General features: G+C 39.5%; 1 protein-coding gene across 1 annotated transcript; it reads left to right on the top strand.

The window, feature by feature from the left end:
* The first annotated feature begins 10,100 nt into the window (after nucleotides 1–10,100).
* Nucleotides 10,101–18,554, top strand: SPANXN4 (SPANX family member N4). The gene is made up of 2 exons (XM_005594739.3): nucleotides 10,101–10,265; nucleotides 18,254–18,554. The coding sequence occupies exons 1-2, from the start codon at nucleotides 10,188–10,190 to the stop codon at nucleotides 18,473–18,475; spliced, it is 300 nt and encodes a 99-aa protein (XP_005594796.1). The 5' UTR covers nucleotides 10,101–10,187; the 3' UTR covers nucleotides 18,476–18,554.
* Nucleotides 18,555–25,974: the final 7,420 nt, after the last annotated feature.

Here is a 25,974-nt window from a genome sequence, read left to right on the forward strand (position 1 = left end):
AGATGGATCAGCTGAGGTTGGGAGTTCAAGACCAGCCTGACCAAGAGAGAGAGAGAAACTCCCTCTCTACTAAAAACACAAAATTAGCTGGGCATGATGGTGCATGCCTGTAATCCCAGCTACTTAGGAGGTTGAGGGAGGAGAGTTGCTTGAACCCGGGAGGCAGAGGTTGCAGTGAGCTGAGGTTGCACCATTGCACTCCAGCCTGGGCAATAAGATCAAAATTCCGGAAAAAAAAAAAAAAAAAAAAAAAGCAGAGGCAATGTTAAAGCATGATGTTTTTATTAGTTTTCTTTTTGTTTGTTTACTTATGCAAACAGTGTAAAGTTGTTATCAGCCTAAAATAGCGGGTTATAAGATAATATTTGCAAACCTCATGGTAACTTCAAACCAAAAAACATACAACACATTCACAAAAAAATAAATGTAAGAAATTGAATTATATCACCAGAGAAAATCTCCTTCACTAAAAGGAAGACAGGAAGAAAACAAAGAAGAGAATATCACAAAACAAACAAACAAAATAATAAAATGGAAGGAGTAAGTCCTTACTTACAAATAATAACATTGAATATAAATGGACTAAACTCTCCAATCAAGAGACATGGAGTGGCTGAATAGATAGAAAAATAAAGCTCAGTGATGCTTTGCCTACAAGAAACACACTTATCTTACAAAGAGAGACATAGATTGAAAATAAAGAAACAGAAAAAGATGCTTCATACCAATGGAAACCAAAAAAGAACAAAAGTAGTTATATTTATATCAGACAAAATAGATGTCAAGACAAAAACTATAAGAAAATAAAATGAAGATAAAGGTGTCAATTCGACAGAAAGATATAACAGTTTTAAATATACATAGATCCAACTATGGAACACCCAGACATATAAAGCAAATATTTTTCGAGCTAAGGACAGAGATAGACCCCAAACCAATAATAGCTGGAGTCCATAATACTTTCAGCATTATACAGACCTTCCAGACAAAAAATCAACAAAGAAGCATTGGGCTTAATCTGCATTACAGACCAAATGGTTCTAATAGATATCTACAGGCCATTTCATCCAATGGATACAGAATACACATTCTTCTCCACAGGGATCATTCTGAAGGATAGAAGATATGGTAGTGACATGGTTTGGCTTTGTGTCCCCACCCAAATCTCATTTTGAATTGTAATCCCATAATTTTCATGTGTTGTGGCTGGCACCCAGTGGGAGGTAATTGAGTCATGGGGGTGGTTTTACCCTATGGTGTTCTCGTGATAGTGAGTGAGTTCCCATGAAATCTGATGATTTTAGAAAGGGCTTCCCCCTTCGCTCAGCACTCATTCTCTCTCCTGCCACCCTGTGAAGAGATAAATTCCCCCATGACTGTAAGTTTCCTGAAGCCTCTCCAGTCATGTGAAAATTTGAGTCAATTAAACCTCTTTCCTTTATAAATTACCCATACCAGTCTTGGGTATGTCATTATAGCAGCATAAGAATGAACTAATACAGATAGGTCACAAAATAAGTCTTAAAATATTAAACAATAATGAAATAATATCAAGCATCTTCTCTGACCACAATAGAATAAAACTAGAAGTCAAAAACTGAACAAATTTTGGAAAGTATATAAATACATAGAAATTAAACAATATGCTACTGAGTGACCAGTGCATCTATGAAGAAATTAAGAAGGAAATTGAAAAATGTCTTAAAACAAATAACAGAAACATAACAACACCTATGGGATACAGCAAAAGGAGTTCTCATATGGTATGGATCTGTGTCCCCACCCAAATCTCATGTTGAAATGCAATTCCCAGTGCTGGAGGGGGGGCTTGGTGAAAGGTGATTGGCTCATAGGGGTGGTTTCTAATGGCTTAGCACCATCGCCCTAGTGCTGTTCTAGTGATAGAGTTCTCACAAGATCTGGTTTTTTAAAGTGTGTAGCACCTTCACCATCTGTCTCTCTTTCTCCTGCTCTGGCCATGTGATATGTCTCAATCCCTTTTTGCCTTCCACCATGATTTTAAGTTTCCTGAGGCCTCTCCATAAGCTGAGCAAAAGCAGAAGTCACCATGCTTCCTATACAGCCTGCAGAACCGAGTCAAGTAAACCTCTTTTCTTTATGAATTACCTAGTCTCAGATATTTTGTTAGAGTTGTATGAGAACAGACTACTACAAGTACTAAGAGGGAAGTTTATAAGTGCCTAATCAAAAAAGAAAACAAACTTCAAATAAACAACCTAATGATGAATATTAAAGAGCTGGATAAGCAAGAGTAAACTGAACCCAAAGTCACTAGAGGAAAAGAAATAATAGATGATAATAGAAATAATAAAGGATAAATAAAGGAAATCAAAAAAAAGAAAACAATATAGTTGTTTCCAATGAAAAATATAGTTGGTTTTATGAAAAATTAAACAAAATTGACAAGCATTTAGCCTGCTTGACTAGGAAAAGGAGAGAAGAACCAAATAAGTAAAATCAGAGATAAAAAAGTGACAGAACAAGTGATACCACATAAATTCAAAAGATCATTAATGGCTAATATAAAATACTATATAGCAATAAATTGGAAAATCTACAAGAAATGGACAAATACTTAGGCAAATACAAACTATTAGGATTAAATCATGAAGAAGCCCAAAAGCTGAACATACCAGTAATGAGTAATGAGATCAAAGCTGTAGTAAAATTCTCCCAGTACATAAAAGCCTGGGACCAGATAAGTTCACCACTGAATTCTATCAAACATTGAAAGAATAATTAATATCAATCCTACTCGAAATTTTGTGAGTAATAAAAAGGAAGGAATACTTCCAAACTCATTCTATGAGTCCAGCATTACCCTGATACCAAGACCAGGCAAAGATACACACATACACACACACACACACACACACGCACACACAAAACCCTATAGACCAGTATCTTGAATGAATATTGATGCAAGAATTCTCAGCAATATACTAGCAAACTAAGTTCAAAAATATATTACAATGATCGTTCATTAAGTGGAATTTATCCCTGGGATGCAAGGATGGTTCAACATATGCAAATTATCAATGTTATACATCCTATCAACAGATTGAAGGACAATAACCATATGGTCATCTTAATTGAAGCTGAAAATGCACTTGATGAAATTTAATATCTTTCATGATAAAAATCCTGAAGAAAATATTCCTGAACAGAATAAAAGCCATATATGACAGACCCACAGATAGTATTACACTGAATGTAGGAAAACATAAAGCCTCCTTCTAAGATCCGAAAGATAACAATGATGCCCACTTCCAACACTGTTTTGGAACATAATACTGGAAGTCAAAGCAAGAGCAATCAGACAAGAGATAGAAAAAAAAGAGCATCCAAATTGGAGTAGAAAGATTCAAATTATCCTTGTTTGCAGATAGTATGATCTTATATTTGTAAAAACCTGAAGACTGCAAAAAAAAAAAAAAAAATGGAATTGATACATTATTTAAAGCTTCAGGATGCAATATTAACATAAAAATAACATTTCTATATTCCAAAAGTAACAATCTGAATAAAATAAAAATATAGTCCCATCTACAATAGCCACAAATAAAACTCAATACCCAGGAATTAATAAATGAAATGAAAGATCTCAATAATGAAAAGTATAACACACTGATGAAAGAAATTGAAGGAGACACAACAAAATGGAAAGATATTCTGTGTCCATGTATTAGAAGACACAATACTGTTATAATGTCCATATTACCCAAAGCAATATACAGATTCAATCAAATTCCTATAAAAGTACCAAAGACATTCTTCACAGAAATAGAAAAAAAGAATTCTAAAACTTATATGGAACTACAAACCACCCAGAATAGCCAAAGTTACCCTAAGAAAAATGAGCAAAACTGTAGAACTTACAGTACCTGACTTCAAATTATACTACAGAGTTATAGTAAGCGAAACAGCATGGTATTGGCTTAAAAATAGACACATAGACGAGTGGAAAAGAACATAAAACCCAGAAGCAAACCCCAAACACCTACAGTGAACTCATTTTCATCAAGGGTGCCAAGAACATATACTGGGGAAAAGACAGTTCCTTCAATAAATAGTGCTGTGAAAACTGAATATCCATATGCAAAGAATGAAACTAGACTCATCTCTAGTCGTATACAAAACATAAATCAAAATGGATGAAATACTTAAATGTAAGGCATCAAACTATGAAAGTACTACAAGAAATCATTGATGAAACTGCAGGACATCGGTCTTGGCAAAAATGTCTTGAGTAATATCCCACAAGCACATGTAACCAAAACAAAAGTGAACCAATGAAATCACATCAAGTTTAAAAGTTTCAGCACAGCAAATAAGACAATCAACAAAGTGAAGTGACAACCCACAGAATGGGAGAAAATATTTTCTAACTACCCATCTGACAAGAGATTAATATATAGAATATATGAGTAGCTCAAACTCTATAGGAAAAAAATCTAATAGTCTTATAAAAAAACAGCCAATAGATTTGAATAAACATTTTTCAAAAGAAGACATGCTAACGGCAAACAGGAATGTGAAAAGGTGCTCATCACGGATCATCAGAGAAATGCAAGTAAAAACTACAATGAAATCTTGTCTTACTTCAGTTAAATTGGCTTATATACAAAGACAGGCAATAGCAAATGCTGGCAAGGATGTGGAGATGTACACTGTTGGAAACGTAAATTAATACAACCACAGCTTGAAGGTTACTCAACAGTTTGAAGGTTCCTCAAAAACCTAAATAGAGCCACCATGTGATCCAAGACACCTACTATTGGGTATATACCCGTAAGAAAAGAATTAGTTATACTGAAAAGACAACTGAACTCTCATGTTTGTTGCAGCACTGTTTACAATAGCTAAGAGCTGAAAGTAACCTAAAAGTCCACCAATAGAAAAATGAAGAAAAAAATGGGGTACGTATACACAATGATGTACTATTAAGTACAAATGATATCCTGTCATTTGAAACCACATGGATGGAACTGGAGATTATTATGCTTAGTGAAACAAGCCAGGCACAGAAAGACAAACATCTCATGTTCTCACTTATTTGGGGGGATCTAAATATCAAAACAATTGAACTAATGGACATAGAGTAGTAGGATGCTAACCAGAGGATAGGATGTGTATTTAGGGGTTGGAAGGATGGTGGGGAAAGTTTGGTTACATAAAATAGAACAAATGAGTAAGACCTACTATTTGATAGCAAAATAGAGTGACTGCAGCCAATAATAACATAAGTGTACATTTCAAAGTAACCAAAAGAATACTATTGGGTTGTTTGTAACATGAAGGATAAATGCTTGAAGGGATGAATACCTCATTCTTCATGATGTGATTATTCCTTATTGCATGCATGTATTAAAACATCTCACGTACCCCATAAATATATGTATCTACTCTGTACTCACAAAAATTAATAACAAAAAATAATTTAAAAGAAAAAATTAAAATGTTGAGCACTGTAGAAAATTTCTGACTCCTCAGAAATTTTGATTTTAAAGTGTCAATTTTATTTTGTCAGGCTGGACATTACCTCAGGATATCTTTTCAATATGCCAGGTATAGAATACATTTTTGGGGCGGCATGAAGAACAATTTTCTTCAAAAGGTGCAGAACAAGGACAATGGTCTTTATATCCCTATGACTAGCCCAGTGCTTGAGACAGAATATGTGCTCACTTAAGAGTTATTGAGAGACTTGATGGTCTTTGACAGCTTACTTCTGCTTAAAGCATCCTATTTCTTGGCTAATCCTGCATATTAAACCAAGACCTTTGTTCTTAGGCGCTAGTATTCTCCCAGTGGTAATAGAATCAGAAAGAAAAACCAGGGTAGTTCAAGGCAGGATAGCCCCACCACACAGAGTTTTACACTGTGGAATTGTAAGTCTGGTTGGCTTTAATCATAATATTACCTAAAGTTTTAAAAAATCATAGTATCTTTAAAGGTGAGGATTACACAATCATAGCATAGTTTTTAAATGACATTCGTTGTTCCAATGTACTCATTCTACAGCTAGGGGATCTGAAGACTACAGAGAGTATGCAATTTACCCAGAGTAGCAGAAAAAATATGAGATTTAGGGCAGAATGAACCCAGGTTTGAACACTGTTTCACAATTATTGAGTTATTGAGCTTCTCTGGGCCTCAGTTTCCTTATCAGTAAATCAGATCCCCGTGATGATATCTACCTCCTGGGACTGCTGTGAGTATTGCATCTCTGCTGAACATCTTCCCTCTGCCTTTCCAGATCCACTCACCACCATTCTTCACCTGTGCTGTTCTGAGAGGCTATTTAGGAAGGATTCTCTCAATGGGCTCCTGAACTCTCTGGTGTCCACTGGGTTTGGCTAATGAAAAGCCCCAAGGAGAGCTGGAGGTAGGAGGGAGAAAGGAAGGAGAGTGAGGACTGTGGACCTATTCTCCTGGCTCCCTCCCTGTGAATCATCCCGGGCTGGATGAGTCTCTTGGTAGAGGTCACTGTTCCTCTAGAAATAGTCATTTCCTCATGATTATTGATCTTTCCAGGTTCTAGTAACCACTTCCTTCCTGCTCTCATTCCTTTGGGTCTGGAGTGATGGCAGTTACTACTAGCACTATCTCTGATGGTCTCCCCACATCTGTCTGTAAGTAATTCCTTTGCAGACAAATATTTGTCAAATTATTCCATTTTGCATGTACCATCTGTTTCCTGTTTGACCTAGAATGATTATACCAGAGCCTGGCATATAGTAGGTTCTTGGTGTATGGAATCTATTGCCAGTAGTATTAATAGTAGTGTACAGGTAGTAGTCGTTGAAGTGGAGGTAATAGTGCTGGTATTTTTCAAAGTCACTCATCCATTCACATGCAAAGCCAGTAGTAGGATGTATTCCTCTCCCATACTCAACTCTTTTTCATTGATTGCTATTCAACTGTCTGTGCTCCAGAGGGAAATATATGGTTGGCCTCTAACACCTTGCTGTTTGTGGCCACAGAATGGGGCAAATCCCAGGAAGATCCTATCCTATACCACATTACACTATTAAAACCTGCCTTAGACAGCTTAAAATGTGTAAAAAAATCATTAAAATGTAGTTGATGGTTATTATTATAACTAAACTAGTATCACTTTATAATATCATTTGTACAAAGGCCCCAAAACAAGAGCTGAAAAGGTTTCCAGGAGTCCCTGGTTCTCATCCTGGTTCATTTCTGACTTATAGCATGACATAGGCAAGTCATTTTGAGTAGTTCCTCAACTTAATATGATAAAGAAGAATATTCTTGAAGACTGAAAACATCAGAAATAAAAAAGTTCAATACAGGCCGGGCGCGGTGGCTCAAGCCTGTAATCCCAGCACTTTGGGAGGCCGAGACGGGTGGATCACGAGGTCAGGAGATCAAGACCATCCTGGCTAACACAGTGAAACCCCGTCTCTACTAAAAAATACAAAAATCTAGCCGGGCGTGGTGGCGGGCACCTGGAGTCCCAGCTACTCCGGAGGCTGAGGCAGGAGAATGGTGTAAACCCGGGAGGCGGAGCTTGCAGTGAGCTGAGATCCGGCCACTGCACTCCAGCCTGGGCGACAGAGCGAGACTCCGTCTCAAAAAAAAAAAAAAAAAAAAAAAGTTCAATACAATGAACTTATTGTACACTGATGGCCTTTAATTTTTTATTATTCCTTTTGGTGGAAAATATAACATCATCACTAAAGATTTCAATAGGAGTTATTTTATAAAGTCAGTTGTAATCTTTCCATAGAAATATGCACTGAATGTGTTCCTAACATTTTGATAAATTTTCATTGGATAGTGATATACCCATCAAAACATTTTTTGATAAACAAATTTAGAAAACAATTATAAAAGGTAATAAGGTAATTGAAATCTATTATTTTCAGCAATTTTAATCAGTTTTTGACCTACCCTATTTTATGTGGTATGCCTTTTGGTTTTTGTTTATTTGTTCAGTTTTTTTTTAATAACATGACAAGTCAGGGTGATGTTCTCACTGTTAATTGCAGGCAAGAGTCCAAAAAAAAATTAAATCCTTTGAAGTTAGCTTGTTAGTATTTAATAAATAAAATTGTTAATCTCTAGACCACATCTGGGTTTCACTAAGAAAAATGTATACCTTAATAACAATGTTCTTTTGGTTTCTTCGCTTTTAGATGGCACTCATGGGAATGCTATAAATTGGTTGTGTTTGGAGTTCAGCAGGGTACTTTGCTAGGACTTTCTTGATTTAATGGTATATGAAATAAAGATATGTGAGCTCAATGAGCACTGAAACAAAAATCTAGGGTCTACTGCTCTTTCATTTTATTTTATTTTTCCTATTATTGATTTTTGTGACTTCCTATAGAGAATTAGACAGGTGTCAACATGTGAGAGAAATCTAGGACCATACCTCCTGTATCTTTGGCCCTCTCTCTTTTAAAATATTTTTATCTTTTTATTTTGAAACAATTTTAAGTTCTCAAGAAGCTTCAAAGATATGTACATAGAGACCTTATGTATCCTTCAACCAGCCTCTCCCAATGGTAAAATCTTCAGTACACCACCACGTTACACTATCAAAACTAGAACATTGACAGTGATGCAATCCAGAGCTTTTTAAGATTCAACACTTTTCTTTTGGCTGTTCTAGGCCCATTACATTTCCATATGAATATTATAATTATCCTGTCAATTTCTATTAAGAAACCTTTTTAGAATTTTTATTAGGTTTGAGTTGAATCTACAGATGAATTTGGAAATAACTGACATCTTACAATATTGAATCTTCTAACCGAAAATCAGAGCATACATCTCGATTTTTCCTTATGTTATTAATTTATCATTGCAATTTTTGTAGTTTTAACTGTACAAGTAAGTCATTTACATTTTTGTTCAGATTTATCCTAAAGCCTTTAATTTTTTTGTGATATTTTAAATTGCACTGTTCTTAATTTCAAATTCTGGTTGTTGAAATTAACTACCAGTCCACCCTAGGACTACCATTGGCTGAAACACTGACTGTTCTAATATATAAACTTCTAATATATAACTTCTAACATATAAACATACAATTGATTTGTGTGTTGATCTCCTATCCTGCAATCTTGCTAATCTCAATTATTATAGAAGCCTTTTTTTTTAAGATTGATTTTTCTACACAGGCTCTCATGTAGTCTTTGACGAAGGATAATTTTACTTCTCCCCTTCCACACTAAATGCCTTTTTTTTCTTTTGCACTGGATACAATCTCCATTACAAAATTTAACAATGCCCACACTGGTGCACATGTTGGTGTTAGATAGTATTCTGCATGTAAACACTCAGAACAATTTGCAGTATATGTATACCCACTCCTCCCCCAACCCTACACACTGGTAAAATCCATGTTGGGAGACTACATTTGCTATGAACATACACCCCTGAGTTGAAACAAGACTAGGATACCCAGTAAGAATGTTTATTCACTGAAGTTCTGGCAGACTGAAGGCCATGATTTCAGACTAGAAATAGAAAACTTAAGAGGACCCCATGGACATTGGAAAAAAGAACATGGATTGAAATTTGCCTGGCAGAAACCTGAAAGTTAATGGTCTTCAAGGTGAATATGAAGGAACTGTAGGAGGGAAGTGGGATAATTCACATCTCCACCAATAACTAAATGTAGCTACACTAGCTTGGAGGGATTTGAGGTGAGACATGTAAAATACTAGGGCATGGTGGGTGCTGGAAGACAAAAGAATGAATCACTTACTAGGAATGGCTGTGGGGAAGGGCTTGAAGGAACCATCCTCTCGCTTCCATGTGAGCCATGAACATTAAACATGGAGAAATGAGGAGCGGCGGCAGATCCATTTGGGATGCATCGTCTTCAGGGGATGCCGAAACAACAACAACATTTGGTTTCCTCTACACCACTTTCACCTCCCCCGCAAGCCCAGGGAGTGGGCAGCAGTGGTGCTTTGTGATGCCAAAGCCACCCCAGGACTGCCATTGGCTGGGACGCTGCCTGTATGATCAAACAAAGCTCAAGGGTGTGGCTTTGTTTTGCTCTCAGGTGGGTATATATACAGGGTGGGCAAAAGCTCTGGGACAGCCCACTGGAAAGCTTCAATACAGCTGTGGAAATCTGCACCCTAGAAGAGTCTAGTGTAGAAATTCTCCAACCAACCATAATCATGGAAGAGCCAACTTCAAGCACCAAAGAGAATAAAATGAAAAGCCCCTGTGAATCCAACAACAGAAAAGTTGACAAGGTCAGATTGTTAGGTTTTCAAGGGAAGGCAAGGGTGAAAGAAAGACACACAGATAGGGGGCGGGTCAAACAGCAACACGGGTATACTGCAGACATCAGCAGAAATGGGGGAGCAGCTTAATGCCAGAGCCCACCGCTGCATACAGGCTGGCGTACTTACAGGTATGGGTGGGAGAGGTTTGGGCAGTATGGCTTCCTGCCTGGCAGAATATTGACAAGATGTTATTATGATCAGGCAGTTTGGCCCTTTCTCTGGTGGGATGTCACCATGGTGTTGCTTGGACCTTTAGGCCCAACAAGATATGATAGGGATGTTTCTTTAGTTGGGCTTTTATCTACCTTGTGGTCAGGCGGTTAGGTGGGATTTTTCTCAAGGCCAGAACCCCCGTGGAATGTTTCACTTTGACCAAGGTCTGCAAACTAGAAGGGAGCTTACAAAATAGTGCAGTTTAAACTAATATTCTTGCCTTCTACTTTAGTATAAAAGGAAGAGGGGCGTTGTTGAGTATCTGGCTGCCTCCTGCTGAATAGGGGAGCTGTAATCAGGGTTTGGGTTTTGAAGCAGTGGGTGTTGGACTTCATAGTTGTTTTCCTGGGGGCACTGGTACTGGACTTGGCAGAGGAGAACGATGGTATTAATGTGTTGCTGGGTGGCTGCCTGGACGAGGGAGTTTGGCCTTCGGGAGATAAAGCAGGATATGAAGGTGAGTATACCTGGGCCAATTGTAGTATCAGGAGGAGGAAGATTAAGGGCCCTAAGAAAGGGGCCACCTGCTACGCCAGTGCTGAGTGCAGCAGAGATGTTCAGTTCTGCTAACACTAGAATGAGATGTAGAGCCTGCTTAGTGTGTGTGGAGGAAGATGAGACAGAAGCTACTAAAGGAACCTGGATGGTCTGCTTGTTAGGCAAAATGTCAATGTCTAGACTGAAACACCAGGGTGCATGTTCCTGACCAATTGGCCAGTAGGCAGAGATAAGAGTTTGTGCCACAAAGGAAGAAGACACTGGGGGTGGACAGACAAAAGTTATAGGTCATGGTGGCAAGCCATGAGAAGGTGGGGGTTGAATTGTGCACAAACCCTTTGTTTTAACTTTTATGTTTTTCCAAGTTGAATAGCTGCCAGCAAGGGTAGCCACTCTGAAGGCATGAGAGAAAATGCTGGTGGGGGAGGAGGTGAAGGTTGCTTTTGGAGAGAGAGAGATAAGTGGGTTTTTGTAACTAATAGTCATTGCGGTCCTGATAGGGCAGAAGGATACAGGTTGCAGTTGAGGGAAATGTTTGTGGATTTTTTCCAGGGAGCACCCTTGAGTTGAATACATGGAGAGTGGCACCGTCAGAGAGGGGAGGGTTTGGTAAGAGGTGTTTTATGGAATCCGACTTGTATCATGTTTAGTTAGGAGGCTATGAGGCAAAGGAGGGTGACAGCCCTGTGTGTGACTGTGTGGGTGGATTTGATGGATTGGGGGAAAAGGTGTTTAGCTGAGCAAGATTATAAACAGGTTTGGGGAATGAGTTGGCTGAGTAGGTGAGATGCAGGTTTATTTTGGACCAGGTTTATGTGGACAGTTTGAAAGGAAGGGCTGTGAACTGCTGGATTTGTGTGGACAAATGAATTGAACTGTTGGAAGAAAGATGGGAGTGTGACTGATTTAAGAAGCAACGTATGAGGCTGATGAAGGGGGCTCAACTGTTAGAGGTTTGGGGTGGGGACTTAGAATATTCCACAGACAAAGAGGGCAAAAGGAGAAAAAGGAGATTTGAGTAGGAGTGAAATTTTGGAAGGTGCCCTGCAGTCATACCTCCTGCATTAGTGTGAGAAACTGGCAGGACTATCCAGGGACATGGGGAAGGGAAACCAGGAAAGATCTAAAATAAAGTTGGAGGTAAAATATTGGAAATTGGAGACAGAGATTGTTATGCACTAAGGTGTTCTGGGTTGGCAACTTCTGAAATTCTTGTTAAGTGCAGTGAGGTTTGTCCTGTGAGGGAGAGAGAATAATTTGGGGGTGAGGAAATTTCTAGATGTAGATCTGGTGCTCTTTTTAGTTTGGAATGGTGCATTCAGTGTGGAAAGGATGTTAGCTTTGCCACTGTGGGGGTAGTTAGGATAACCTGGTGAGGATCCGTCCACTTAGGTTGGAGACGGGAGGAGGGGGAGTCTGCGACTCAGACCCAGTCCCCTGGTTGTAGGACAGGGAGGAGCGTTCTGAGGATGGACTTTTGGGCTGGGGGGAATAGGACTTAGGCTGAGGGGCTTTGGGGAAATGGCTTATAAATGCATGAGGACCAATAGGAGAAGTGAAGCCTGGGCCATTTTAACCTCTAGGGGTTTTTTTTCTTTTTTTTAAATTACCTGAAGATTAGGGGAGGTAAGGAATATGGAAGGCCCACTTAATGTTTAGAGCCTTTGCCAGCTGTTTGTTAACCTGTAAAACAAATGTTGGCCCATTGTCTGACTGAATTCAAGAGGAGAGTTTAAACCTGTGGATAATACGAGTGAAGAGAACAGAAGTGATGGTGTGTGCCTTTTCGGTGGTTGTAGGAAAAGCTTTCATCCATCCAAAGAATGTATCTACTATTATCAGAAGGTATAGGAATCATTTGTTGGGAGACACGTGGGTGAAGCTGATTTGTTAGTCCTGTCCTGGTGTGTGTCCTCAGGCCTGGTGTATGAGAAAGGAGATGATTTGATAGCTTCCTGAGGGGAAGTTTAAGTGCAAAGGGAAGATGCCTTAGTAATATCTTTGAGATGGGCAGCCACGGTGGAAGAATGTATAGAAGTTTTTAAAAGCCGGAGTAGGGGCAGTAACAAGCATGGAAATGGTTGTGCACATATAAAAGTACAGAAGGTTTTTAATACTTGGGCAAGACACTTTTATCATTGAGGTAGAACCATTTTTTCCCGAATGGCGCCAGCCTGGGCAAGTGGGGTTTATTCCTCCTGGGTATATACAAGTTGTATGCTGGGAAAAATGGGCAATAATGATGAAATTTTAAGGGCTGCCTGCCGGGTTGCTGAATGTGTTCAGAAGTTTCCCTTTGTTATGGCATCAGTAGCTTTTTGGTGTCCCTTTCAGTGGATAATGGTGGCCTTCGGTGGTAGTTTAGCCACCTCCAGCAGCTTGTGTGCAAGTTTCCTATTTCTCATGGGGGTTCCTTTTGTAGTTAGAAAACCCCTTCCCTGCCAGACTAAGGTGTGAGAGTGTAGGATGTGCCACACATATTTGGAATTGGTTTGACTGTTAACTCTCCTTCTATTTGCTAGGGTGAGATCCCGGGTTAGGGCTACTAGCTTTTCTTGTTGAAAGGTAGTATGGAGTGAGAGAGCATTGGATTCTAGGAGTTCATTTTTGGCAATGATGACTTGGACAGCTGCTGGACATGGCTCCCTTAAAGAGCTTCCATTAATGAACCATGTAGGTGTTCCCCTCAAAGGAGCTTTTGAAATATGTTGGAAGCGGGAGGAGAGGGAGTTTAAGAGGTCCAGGCAGGAGTGAGAGAGCTTAGAGTTAGAGTTATTAACAAGGAGGAGGGTGGCTGAGTTGAGAGTTTTATATCTCTTGAAGGTGATTACAGGGTTAGCTATGAGTAAGGCATGTACCTGCTGTAAGCGGGATGATGGGAGGGATAGAAGGGATTGATGGTTTATGACGTCCTGTAGGTTATGAGAAGATGCAACAGTAATGTGTTGGTTGAGAGGGAGTTTCCGTGCCTCTAAGGCCAGCAAGGTGGCCATATCCAAGATTTTTAGTCAGAGTGACCAGCCTTGGATGATAGAGTCCAATTGTTTTGAGAGGTGTGCAATGGCTTCTGGGGCATCGCTGTATGTTTGGCAGAGTAGTTCAAGAGCAAGGCCTTGGGCAGAATGTACATACAAAGTACAGGATGGTGGGATTGGGCAGTCCTAGTGACGGGGCCTTTAAAGGGCATTATTTATTTATTTATTTATTTATTTATTTATTTATTTTTTAAGTGGGAGCTGATGGGGCAAGCTGGGTTCAGGCGTTTTAGGATGGGCCCATGTGAGGCCGTGTAAAGCAGCTTGGCCAGCAAGTCAAAGTTGGGAATGCACAGCTGGAAGTATCCCACAAGGCTCAAGAAGGAGAAGAGGTCCTTTTTGGCGTGGGGAAGGGGCATGTCCTGAATTAGCTCATTTTGTTGGGTTGGGATGGCCCTAGAATTAGAGGTTAGGAGAAACTGAAGGTAAGGAACCTGGGTTTGGGCTATCTGAGCTTTTGTGAGTGAGACCCGATATCCTCAATTATGGAGGAAGTTTAAAACCTTAGTGGTGTGTTGTATTGACAGGTTAAGGGAGGGACTACAGAGAAGGAGGTCATTGACATATTGGAGGAGGGTGCCAAAAGGAAGGGAAAGTTCAGCTAGGTCCTTGGTGAGGGCCCGTCTGAATAGGTGGGTGCTATCCTGGAACCCCTGTGGGAGTATGGTCCATGTTAGTTGGGTGAACGTGTGAGTATTAGGATTTGACTACATGAAAGCAAAAAAGATTTGGGGAAGCCAGATTTAAGGGAATAGTGAAAAAGGCATCTTTTAGATCAAATTCAGAGAAGTGTATGGTGGATGGGGCAATATGGGAGAGTAAAGTATATGGGTTGGGGACCGCCTAATGAATTGGTACCATCACCTGGTTAACAACTCCAAGATCCTGGACCAAGAGGTAAGACCCATCTGTCTTTTGGACAACCAGGATGGGGATGGTTGTAGCGAAAGTTGACAGACTTGAGAATTTGAGCTTGTTAAACTTTACAGATAATAGGTTTGAGGGCCCTGAGGCCAGCTGGGTTAAGGGGATATTGAGACTGATGAAGGAAAGTGGAGGAGTTTGAAGGGTTATTTTACCTGGGATGTTGTGTGTGGCTATTGTGGGTTTAGAAACGTTCCAAACTTTAGAATTAACAGTAGGTAACAGGGTGGATAATGAAGATGAGGGGGAGGAGAGGGAAGCATTTGGGTGGCAGAGTAAAATAAAAGGAGTAGAATTGTAGGAGCCACATTGCATGGAGTTCTGGAATTTACTTAACATTTCCCACCCCAAGATAGGGATAGGACACTGAAGGATAACCAGGAAGGTGTGGGTGAAGGGGGGTGTTGCATAGATTGTATAATAAAGGACCAGTCTGTTTGTGCCTAGAGGGGATTTCATTGCCTCTCACAATAGAGATAGAGGAACTGAGGAGAGGTCCAGAATATTCTGGTAAAACTGAATAACTATCCACTGTATCCAATAGGAAAGACACGGGCTTACTAGAGACTGAAAGTGTTATCCTGGGTTCTGAGGTGGTGATGGTGGTGTTGGGCGGGGAGAGGGGAGGTGGCGGGTCGGCTCCAGGCCCTGTCAGTCTTCAGTTAGAGGTTATGAAGCCGGATGAAAAGTTTTGCTGAGCACAGTATGACTTTCAGTGTTCCTTGATAACACAGATGGGGCAATGTTTCCTGGGTGTCCTGGGATTAGGGCAGGCTTTTGCCCAGTGTCCCTGTTGGCTGTACTTATAACAGACTCCTAGCAACGACTGTTGCAAGATTGAGGACTTCTGTATGCGTTGGGAAACCTGTTGAATGGCAGCTGCCAACATTTGGTATTTAGTCTGGTCCTTTTTGGATTTTGGGGTTTTCAGTTCTTCCTCTCTATTATTAAAGACCTCAAATGCCACTTCAATTACATGTCTTTGGGAGGTTTGAGGGCCATCCTCTAGTTTTTTAAGTTTCTTTTGGATGTTGGGGGCTGACTGGGAGATAAAGTGTAAATGAAGGTGGATTTTGCCCTTATTGGTATCAGGGCTTTAGGTGGTATATTTACTTATGGCCTTTGAAAGGCAGGAGAGGAAAAGAGCATGGGCAGCTTTATTTATGCCAGCTACAAGGCATGATATCATATGGTCTTGTTTCTGTCTGTCCACAGAAATTGCCTGATAATTCCAACTGGGGTAAGTCCTTGGGACAGCTAGGGTCCCTATTGGGTTATGGACAGCATCTTGTTGGTGGAGGGTGTTTGCATTGGCTTGGACAGCCATCAAAGTGTATTCAGCCATCCAGATGCATTCCCTGTCTTCTGGGGAGAGGGTGGAGGAGAGTATTAAATATATTTCTTTCCAGGTAAGGTCATAAGATTGAGTGGCATAAAAAAATTCCTTGTGGAAAGAGGTGGGATCTTTGGAAAAGGAGCCAAGTCTCTTTTTGATATGGGAGAAGTTGGCTAGAGAGATGGGAACATGATCTCAGATTATGCCTTTGTCCCTCACAATCTCCTGCAGGGGAAGGGTTTTGGAAGGCCTTTGGGTGTGTGACTGGTTGTCAGCACTAGGGGGGTGGGTGTGAGACCTGGTTTGTGGTGAAGAACAAAGGGCAGATGGAGGGCGATAGGAAGAAGGTGGAGGAGCCAGAGCCAAAGGAGAAGGAGGAAATGGTGTTGGGAGGGGGACCTCGAGAGGGGTTTTGTTTACCAGGTCGAAATTAGAGGAGAAAGGCTTGTCCTGAGGAGGAGGCATTTTTGCGGGTTTTTAGTTGAGGAAGAGGATTTGAAAAGGTGAACAAGATTGGCAGAGAGAGAGAGCAACCCATGAACAGAGATAAGCAAAGTGCTTTCGATCCTTTACCATTGCATTAGAGAAAGTTTTTTAGATTATATTCAATTTGGAAGTTGAAAGTTTTGTTATCTGAAGGGAATGAGTATCTCCAGAGGGTAGTGAATACCCCAAAGGGAAGCGAGTACCTCAGAAGGGAGTTAATATCCCAGAAAAGAGCAAGTACCCAGAAGGGGAGTGAATACCCTGGAGAAAAGTGAGTACCCAATTCCTCCCAGGAGAATGGATGTAGGAGAGCTGGGATGTACCGAAGAGCTGTGGCAGCTCTTCACAGTCCCCTGGTGGCCAGAGCAGCTGGAATGGCAAGCATTCTGAAGGCATCCCCTGAGAAGGCAGGCTGTGGTCACCTGGTGACCAGGGAGACCTCCAATCCAGGGCTAGGATTTTCTGGAGAACCAGCAGAAATAGAGAAAAATCTGGAAAGGAGGAAAAGGGAGACTCACACACTAACTGGAGACTGGTGTTGGATGTAAGGTCTAGCAATGGGGGTGATCCTTCCTGGAGCCACCCAGAAAGGGGAAGGAAGCAAAGAGGACAGTGAGTTTGATCAGGACCTAGAGGTCAGCCCAGGACTGGAGATGATGAGACAATAAGGAGAACTGGGCTGGAAACAGGTAGTCCACTCAGGATATGGAAACAGGCTCAGGTCTAGTTTTTGCTGCTTGCTGCTTTCCAGTATGCAAAAGAAGACTTACCTGGTAGAACTCAATCCCCATCCCAGGTTTTGGCACCAAAATGTTAGGTTTTGAAAGGAAGGCAAGGGTTAAAGAAAGACACACAAAGAGGGGACCACTAAAACACCTACACAGGTATATTGCTGACAGCTGCAGAAGTGGGGGACCAGCTTAATGCCACAGCCCACTACCACTTACAGGCTGGGGTACTTACAGGTATGGGTGGGAGGGAGCTGGGCAGTATGGGATGCTGCCTGGCAGGATATTAAGATATTCTTATGATCAGGTGGTTTGACCCTTTTTCCTGTGGGATGCCATTGTGGTATTTCTTGGACCTTTGCCCAGCAAGATATGATAGGAATGTTTCTTAGTTGGGCCTTTGTCTATCTTGTAGTCAAGTGGTTAGGCAGGATGTTTCTCACAGCCTGAACCCCTATAGAATGTTTCACTTTGACCAAGGTCTGTGAAATAGCAGGGAGCTTACAAAATCGTGCAGTTTGGAGTAACACAGATGACCCTACCCATGCTCCTCTTCTTCCCCATAGATCCCTACCCAGATTCCACCTTGTTCTTCTCAGACACAAGCCCCTTCCTCAACCTGCATTCCTTCTTATAAAACCCCCCTTGCTATCTATTCTCTACCCTCTTCACCCAAAATAACGCCTTTCTGGCCTCTCCCTGTTTTTTTTTTTTTTTTTTTTTTTTTTTTACCAGAAGAAGAAGCATCTGGACAGAGCCTCAGCCCCTGAACAGAGTTTGAAAGAGACAGTAAAAGCAAAATATCCAACATTAGTGTTTTACTACAGGAAGAATAAGAAAAGAAATTCAAATCAACTGGAGAATAAAGAGCCCACCGAGAACTCCACTGATCCAATCAAAGAGAAAGGAGACCTAAACATATCTGCAGGATCTCCACAGGAGGGTGGGGAGAATTAGTCCAACATAGAGAAACCAAATTGGACAAATCATTGCCACTGATGGCAATGATTACAATAAAATCAGTTTGAGGAGCTGATGACTGTGTATACCTCTGCCTTTTTTTCTAATGGTGGGGAGGAAGGGAAGGGAAAAGATAGGCATTTGAGAACAGAGGGATATGAGATCCTGTAGCACTGGCAGACAGATCCACAGGTTAGGCAGACATTGTAAATAAGGACTGGCCAGGGGAGACTGATTCCTGGAGACAGATTTTCTTCTGAAAATTTTATCTCACAGGGGAGGAAGAAAAGGATTTGGTGTTCCTTGGAGCATGTGCATATTTAGAAGAGCACATAAAAAGATCTGTATTGTATGTGGGTGACAGTGACACTCTTTCCAAAATGAAGACATCAAAATCACCACCTTCAGGCCACATACCTCAGAGTGGTGTGTTTTATAACTCACCCAATGCTGTGAGCAGCTGAAGGTCCTCAAAAGGACCAAGAACTTCACCCTACAGAAAGTAAGAGAGCATGCCATACACAATAAAATAATGGTGTTTGGAGGACATGGTCCCAATACTAGGTCCCAATACTAGGGCACTTGATAAGAAACTCTAGGTGGAGCAGTCACCTACCAAGTGTGGGGCACTGAGAGTGGCCTGTGTCTACTGTAGGCAACAAACAGAAGCATTGTCTACAGAGAATTTCAATACAAGAATTCAAGTAAAAGCTGGTATTTTTATTACCATTTCCATACACCAGCATTTCTAGAGAATGTCAGTGATTAAGAATTCTTCCCCTAGAGGCAGAGCTTGCAGTGAGCCGAGATCGCACCACTGCACTCCAGCCTGGGTGACAGAACAAGACTCTGTCTCAAAAAAAAAAAAAAAAAAAAAAGAAAAGAAATCCTTCCCCTAAAATAAAATATCGTTTTTATTGGTGGAAATACAATAGAGTGGTTTTGGCATCAATGTAGAGGGCTGAGTTGCATTCCTTGAGTTAACGGCTCAAGACACTCTCCTGTTTATTCACTCATTCACTCTCCTTTATTTCCATGGCCCAGTTTTATTCCTCTTGTCTTCATTGGCAATCATTGTAATGCATTTGATGTATATCCTTTTCTTTGTATGACTGTCAATATACTTTATTGTTTGTGGACATTTGTTTTTAATGTATATATCCATTGTCAATATTTAATGTTTCACTCAGGCCTATATTTAAGATGCATCTATGTATGTCTAATCTGTTCCTCCCTTGTCGGATATATTTTTATATTATATAAATTTAAGAAAGATATTTGGATTTTTAATATTTGTACCCACCTTCTGGTCCATGTTTTGTTTAATTTCTACCTTAGTATTACATTTTCTTTTGAGTGACTGTAAATAGTGTCATGTGTTTAATTTTGATTTCCACATGTTCAATGTTAGTATATAGAAATGTGATGGATTTTTAATGTTTTAAAGAAATTTTATTTGGTATATTTCAGGTTTACAACATGTTATTATGGGATGTATACATATATATATATATATATATATATATATATATATATATATATATAAAGTAAAATGGTTACAGTGGTAAAAATGATTAGCATATCTCTCTTCTCACATTTTTAAGTGTGTAACAATAGCAGCTAAACTCTACTTATTTAAAAAAAAGTTAGTGATATAATTCATTAGCTTTAGTCTCCCTGTACATTAGATCACTATACTTGTTCATCCTACATATCTGATCTTTTGTATCCTTTGACTTACATCTCCCCATTTCTTCTCCAATCCCCAATGTTTCATTCTCTACCTCTATCTATTGAACCCCTTATTTATATAGTCTACATATGAGGTCATATAATCTTTTTCTTTCTGTCTGGATTATTTAACTAAGTGTGATGTCCTCCTGGTCCATCCATGTTCTGGAAAATGCCAAGATCTTTTTTTTTAAGTGGAGGAAGGATGTTAAAGAGCAGATGGATGGTAACCAAAAGAAGGGATAATGAAAATCTTTCTTCTGGCTCTTTTCTAACTTTGTCTTCAGGACCTAGGCATATTCTAACGTCCAAAATTTCTCTTCCAAAATCTGTTGTCACTACAGGTGTCCATCTTGGAAAAAGCCTAACATAATATGGACATGGCCCTTGATTTCTATAGAAAAATCTCATAGATCCTCACTCTGAATCAGGGAGTATGAGAAGCCCTATTATATCTCTTTTCCTTTGGTTCACCAATCATTGATAAACATTTTTCTGTTCTAGATAGAACTTCCATAATTCCCAAGTACACTCTGGCATTTATATTCATTTATTTGTATGTGGATGTCCAGTTGTCCAAGCATCATTTGTTGAAAATATAATTCATTGAATTACTGTGACATCCTTTTCTATGTTCAATTGACCATAGCTTTATCAGTTTATTCCTGTTCTCTAAATTTTATTCTATCAATTAGTACGTTTAAAAGTATCTAAGCAGTATGCTTTCTTGAATGCTATGGCTTTGTGGTAAGTTTTGAAATAGGAAAGGGAGAGTCATTCAACTTTGCTTTTCTTTTACAATATTGGTTTGGCTGTTCTAGGCCCTTTAAATGTACATGGGTTTTAAGATAAGCTTGTCAATATTTGCAAAAAATGCAGGTGGGATCTTGATTGGGCGTACATTGAATCTGTACCTCGATTTGGGGAATATTGAAGTCACACTTTATCTCTAAGATCTTTCAATGCTAGGGTGCTCCAGAGTTCAGTCCTTAGACATACCCTTTTATCCTTCTGCGCTTTTATCCTTTACTGCTTTAAATGACATCTATATGCATATGACAACCAAAATTATATCTTCACCCTAAATCTCTCCCTGAAGCCCAAGCTCACTAGTTTATGCATTCATCTGAGTACTTAATAAACATTCCAAAATTAATGTAGTCAATGATAATTTTACAAGAAACAATAACATTGTGCTTATCACATTCAAGGTACTCTTTTTAAGACCATATGTAACCTGATGAGGCGATTATCATTTTTCCCTTCAAAAAAAATGAGATAAACACTAGATACATAAATGACTAAGTTCACATAGAAAGTGTCAGAATCCAAGATTTGAACCAGTCATGCTGAACCCAGAGCCTACACACTTCACAATACCTCATATCATTTCTTCTAATTAGAGCATATGCTTTCTCTATCTACATACTTATCTTCTCCTTTTTCTTGGAAAATAAATTTCTTGGGGAGAATTCTTCTCTTAGCCATTTCTGTAATAACATAAATTATATGAATAAAAGAACATAATAATGAATGCCTGCAGTTTCTCACTCGCCCAGCTTGACTACGTTCTCAGACTATACTGTTGAGTTGCCTTAAGGGAGTTAGTATGAGGAAGTTAGTGTTTATACTTTATCAGTGGAAACTGCTGTTTATCAATTCCTAACCACTTCCTGGATGTTTTCTCTATTGCTATGGTTAGGCTTTGTGTCCCCACTCAGATCTCATCTTGGATTATAATTCCCGTAATCCCCATAATCTCCATGTGTCAAGAAAGAGACCATGTGGTGGTAATTGGATCGTGGGGGCAGTTTCCTCCATGCTGCTCTCATGATAGTGAGTGAGTTCTCAGGAGATCTGGTGATTTTATAAGTACTTGGTAGTTCCTCATGCATTCATTCTCCTTTCTGTTGCCTTGTGAAGAAGGTACCTTGCTTTCCCTTCTCCTTCCACCATGATTCTAAGTTTCCTGAGGCCTGCAAAACCATGCTGAACTGTGAGTCAATTAAACCTCTTATTTTTTAAATAAATTACCCAGTCTCAGGCAGTTCTTTATAGCAGTGTGTAAGTGGACTGATGCATCTCTAGAATCTGTAGCGATCTTAAAATGAACAGAAGAAAATAATAGACTTTCAATAGCGGTTCAACACATAATGAATCCCAGTTGATTCTGATGTGAAGTGCTAGAACTCAGGTCTTTACATGATATCTGTAACTACTTACACTCTGATCTCCTTTTTTTCTTTGAAAGCACTTGCACTAGTGACATTTGAATCTCTTCATTGTTCTTTTTTTTGAATTGTAAAATCATATAACTGTTGGCTTTCTGAGTGTCTTTCAGTTTCCTATATGTGCCAATGTCTTTTCTACATGGAGACTGTTTCTCATTTTTTCCTCTTTGCCTGGAATTATTTTCTCCCTTCTATACACAGTGCCAGATCGCACCTAAATTATTATTGGTTACATTAATTAATAACCTTAGGTCTTTAGCCCATGGGTACCTCCACACTTGAGTTCCTCTCTGGCCACTTTATGTAAAGTTTTATCCAACACCTCCTGTCCCCATAGCTAACATTTTATATGCCTTCCTGGCATTATTGTTTTCTTGTTAATAATTATCATTCTCAAATATATTTTACTTTCTTCTTCTTGTTTTCAGTTTGCTTTCTCCAGTATATTACAAATTCCATGACAACAATTATCTCAGCCTGTTTTATTCACTACTATATTCTCATGACTTCAGAAAGTGTCTAGCATGTAATAAGTACTTAATAAATATTTGTTGCATTGAGTCTTCAATATACATAATTTATTCAACAAACACTTATTAAGCATTTATTATGTTCCAGGCACTATGCTATGTACTGAGGATATGTTGCAGAACAAGACTGACATTACCACTGCACTTAAACCTGTGAAAAGCAGGTAAGTAAATGGGCATTTGCAATATAAAGTGTTAAGGAAGTAAGACAGGAGTCAGCAAACTGTGGAGGCATATTAGAGGAGCATCTTGTCTAGCCTGTGGCATCAGAGGATGCTTCTGAAATCTGAAGAACTGAGACCTGAAGTTACTGGCGTAGCTTATGTAGATTTCTGTAGTATATTGTCTGAACCAGGGGTCAGTAAATTTTTATCTGTCAACTTTTCTCTATCAAGAGTCAGTTAACAAATATTTTAGGTTTGTGGGTCACATATGGTCCCCATTACAATTAACCAATTTTACCCTTATTGCAAAAGCAGTCATAAATAATGCATAAACTAATAGCATGGCTCTTTGCCAATACAACTTTAATTGCAAAGAAAGGTGGCAGCACAAACTATCTTTTCATAACTCTCAATATAGCCCCATGGATTTCAATTTTTTTTAAGTAACAGAACACTTTCTTCAAAAACACTTTATGTGGAATACCAGTACCTAATGAGACAAATGTCCTTGATTAAAACTGTGGTGGAAGTCTGGAGACCCTTACCTCTCTTTCCCAGTGATTAGAGGAACAAGTAGGTAAGCTTCCTTCTTCCAGCATAACAATCATCCACTTTTCATTTCTCTTTCTCCTTATATGGTTTCCTCCACATCCCTTATAATAATAGCTGAGGCCAATAAGGTTGTTCTAACTAAGAAAATCAAACCAGAAAAGTTGATATTCAAAAATAGAATCAGCCCAATTTATTTGGGAAATTCTCAAAGATACTGCTATGTATTGAATTGTGCACTACTGCCCCCACTCCACCCACCAAATTCATATGTTGAAGCAATAATTTTTATTGTGATTGTATTAGTCCAGTCTCATACTGCTATAAAGAAATACCTGAAACTAGGTAATTTTTAAAGAAAAGAGGTTTAATTGACTCAGTTCCACAGGCTATACATGAAGCATGGCTGGGAAGGCCTCAGGAAACTTACAATCATGGCAGAAGGCAAAGGGGAAGCAGGCACATCTTCACATGGTGGCAGGAGAGAGATAGTGAAGGGGGAGATGCTACACACTTTTACACAACCAAATCTCATGAGAACTCACTTGCTATCATGAGAACAGCAAGAAGGATGTCTGCCCCCATGATCCAAACACCTCCCACCAGGCCTGTCCTCTAATATTGAGGACTACAATTGGATATGAATGAGATTTAGGTGGGGACACAGATGCAAACCACATCAGTGACTGTATTTGGAGACAGGGCTTGTAAGGAGGTAATTAAAGTTAAATTAGGTCATAAGAGTGTGGTCCTGATATAATAAGATTATTATCCTTACAAGAAGAAACAGAACATCCCCCACTCCTTACTCCTTTCTCCCTCATCACATGGACCATAGGAAGGCTATATGAGGAAACAAAGAGAAGGCAGCCTTCTACAACCCAGAAGCCAGGAAGAGAAACCTCATCAGATACCAACTCTGAGGGCACCCTGATCTTAGACCTCCAGCCTCCAGAACTGTGAGAAAATGAATTTCTATTGTTTACACCACCCAGTTTAGAGTATTTTGTTATGACAGCTAGAGCAGACTAAGGCAGACACTCTTCAAAAAAAGCTGAGCTATAGTTTTATGTCCTAATTTAATATCACAGTTGATCTTTGACCTTTTATAAATATTTTGCCAAGCTGCTTCCTGGAGCCCACGAATTATCTTTGAGGTGGCATTTACGGTTTTAAATTTCTTGCTGAGTCACTCAATTACTACTTATGGTTTCTGACTACTTAATGCTGCCCTAGCTTTTGAGGGGAGCTTATTACCAACTGTGTATAAAGCAGGAGATGCTACCTAAGAAATCAGGATTAGTTGTTCTGACACAGTTGGACATATTTTTTGTCAAGGAAGTAACACTTAAACTGCTGCTTGTCCAATGTGTCTTTATTTTCTAGGCCTGTGCTATTCTTTCTTTAGGAAAGATGGCATAATAAACAGACAAGGCACATGTGTGACTACTGACTCTGAAAAACTAGCCAAGCTGAACACTAAGTAAATGAATGTAGCAAAAGAGCTTATTAATAGCCCAGAAGTCACACAGAGAATGCTGTCAAATCTTTCAAAGACAGATTGGTAAGTATACATAGCATCTTGCTTATCTTCACATTAGAGCTGCTGTGAATGAGCTACTTAATAATAATCTTGGAGAGTCTTGAATAAGCAGCCTAGGCACTTTAAGGGTTGCCTACATTAAAACTATAGAAACATTGTGCTAGAACACAGAGAGCGGCAGTTATGTTTTCTCTGTGATCTGAAGAGTACTTAGTAGAAAGTCATTGGCTCTCACTGCACACCGCTTCCTCACTTGAAGGATGGGATATTGGTGCCTGTTTTGATTATAACATAGAAATCCAGACTTTTTTTTGTCTATATTTTATACTTTTCAGGGTTGGAGCTGGAGACCGATTGCCCTAGCTAATGCTAAGCGTCGACTATAGGATGATATTTGGAAAAAGTAACTGTGACCTCAACTGAATGGTATGTCCTAGAACTCCTGAGGGACTCAAAGTGGAGAGTGACATGGAAGGCCCGGCAAAAAAGTAATAATATAGAGTGCTTTTCAGAAAGATGAGAAACTCCTTGAGCCAGTGAGGTGTTTTCTCTTGAAAAGTAGTCCTCTCGAAAGTTCAGAATTCTTTGACCAATGTTAGCATTGCATAAACCGTTTCTGAAACCCATTTTGAAAATGAACTTTCTACATAATATTCTTCAGGTCAGATAGATGTCATTCCTTAGTGGTAATTAGATTATTTGCAGCACCTAGAATATACTCTGAGCCTGTTTTTAATTAATTACATTT

The sequence above is a fragment of the Macaca fascicularis genome, chromosome X (genome assembly GCF_037993035.2).
Source record: "Macaca fascicularis isolate 582-1 chromosome X, T2T-MFA8v1.1".
Taxonomy (NCBI): Eukaryota; Metazoa; Chordata; class Mammalia; order Primates; family Cercopithecidae; genus Macaca; species Macaca fascicularis.

Coding starts and splice junctions, on each gene's coding strand:
- SPANXN4 (XM_005594739.3), top strand. CDS start 10,188: ATGGAAGAGCCAACTTCAAGCACCAAAGAGAATAAAATGAAAAGCCCC. Junction 10,266..18,253: donor ACAACAGAAAAGTTGACAAG/GTCAGATTGTTA, acceptor TTTTTTTACCAG/AAGAAGAAGCATCTGGACAG.